The sequence below is a fragment of the Sciurus carolinensis genome, chromosome 3 (assembly GCF_902686445.1).
Source record: "Sciurus carolinensis chromosome 3, mSciCar1.2, whole genome shotgun sequence".
Lineage (NCBI taxonomy): Eukaryota > Metazoa > Chordata > Mammalia > Rodentia > Sciuridae > Sciurus > Sciurus carolinensis.
The window spans coordinates 54,299,765-54,300,971 of record NC_062215.1 but is presented as its reverse complement, the minus strand read 5'-3'; the positions used below and the strand labels follow the sequence as shown (position 1 = coordinate 54,300,971).

Below are 1,207 nucleotides of genomic sequence, written 5' to 3'. Positions count from 1 at the left end.
TTCAGTAGTACAGCACTTGCCTAGCATGCTTAAGGTTCTGGGTTTGATCGCAAGTACCACCAAAAAAAAAAAAAAAAAAAAAAGGTGTCTGAACGGGGTATTCCCCCATCTTCCCTCCTCCCCCCTCTCCCTCTTCTATCCCCTGGCGCCTATAATCACCAGGCGGTCTGAAGCTAAGTGGTAGTTTTGCCCTTGGTGGGGGGGCTTAGAAACCACACCCCTCCCCCTGGGTCCCTCCTGGCCATTCCCAGCATCCTGGTCTCCTCCATTGTTGAGATGGGTCTGAAGGGTGTATGGTGTTTCCCATGGTGTGGGTGCCGGAGACAGCGGGGGACTGAAAGAAGAGCAGGTATGGGGGTTAACTGAGGGAACATGGGGTTGTTAGAAAAGTGTATGGGGAGAAAGATGAACCCTCAAACCAGCAAAGGAAAAAGGATCCTCTATCTCTCTGGATTGTAGGTGGATCCCTCACTTTCTCCCAAGGCTGGTTAAAGACTTTGCAAAGTCTAGTACAAAATGGAAAAGTGGTGCCCTGGGGCAAAATTTAAGAATTTCTAGATGGTGACAGCAGACCTCTATTCCAAGTATGGGAGACTTTCTGAGCAGGAGAAGGACTTAGGGGGTCCCTTTGTAACTGCTCAGGCTGCATGTTTGTGAAGCCAGCCCTGCTCTTCAACATCCCCACTCCACATCCCTGCTGCTGCCACCAACACTGCTTATCACTTCAGACTCCCAGGACAATTTCTTTTTCAGCTACTGGTGGGAGGTGGTGATGGTGGTGGGAGTTGAACCCTGAACCACAATCCCTTTCTTCCTCCAATCCCCCTTTTAGGTCTGGGTCCTGTTACCCCTCCAGATCCCAGCCCAGCTATCACCTCCATGGCGACTGAGGGAGGGCCACCCTCCCCAGCGACTGGTGCCTACTTCAGCAGAAAAGCCCGACTCTCCTTCCGACACCAGCTGCATGACTTAGCATCGGCTAATGACTCCACCATTTGAAGGGGGCTACCAGGAGCTAACCTTCCAGGAAGACTTGGCAACCCTCCCTTCACCCTATTTCTCAATGGTCCCAGTGTCTGGCTCCCCCAAGTCTGTCATGACCTTCTCATTAAATTCTTTCAGAGTTGTCAAGTATTGTGTGTGACTGAAAGGTTGATGGGGCTCAAGGCAATAAGGCTGGGTATAAGGCTGAAGTAGGAAGTGTAGC

General features: G+C 51.2%; 1 protein-coding gene across 1 annotated transcript; it reads left to right on the top strand.

The window, feature by feature from the left end:
- The first annotated feature begins 276 nt into the window (after positions 1-276).
- On the top strand, positions 277-999 carry C3H17orf114 (chromosome 3 C17orf114 homolog). Its single transcript, XM_047546429.1, has 2 exons — positions 277-349; positions 833-999. Exons 1-2 carry the CDS (start codon positions 277-279, stop codon positions 997-999), a joined length of 240 nt encoding a protein of 79 aa, XP_047402385.1.
- The last annotated feature ends 208 nt before the right edge of the window (positions 1,000-1,207 follow it).

What these genes read in the sequence shown, in the direction of transcription:
- C3H17orf114 (XM_047546429.1), top strand. Translation starts at nt 277, where the DNA reads ATGGGTCTGAAGGGTGTATGGTGTTTCCCATGGTGTGGGTGCCGGAGA. An exon ending in GGGGACTGAAAGAAGAGCAG is followed by an intron (nt 350 to 832) that starts GTATGGGGGTTA and finishes TCCCCCTTTTAG; the next exon opens with GTCTGGGTCCTGTTACCCCT.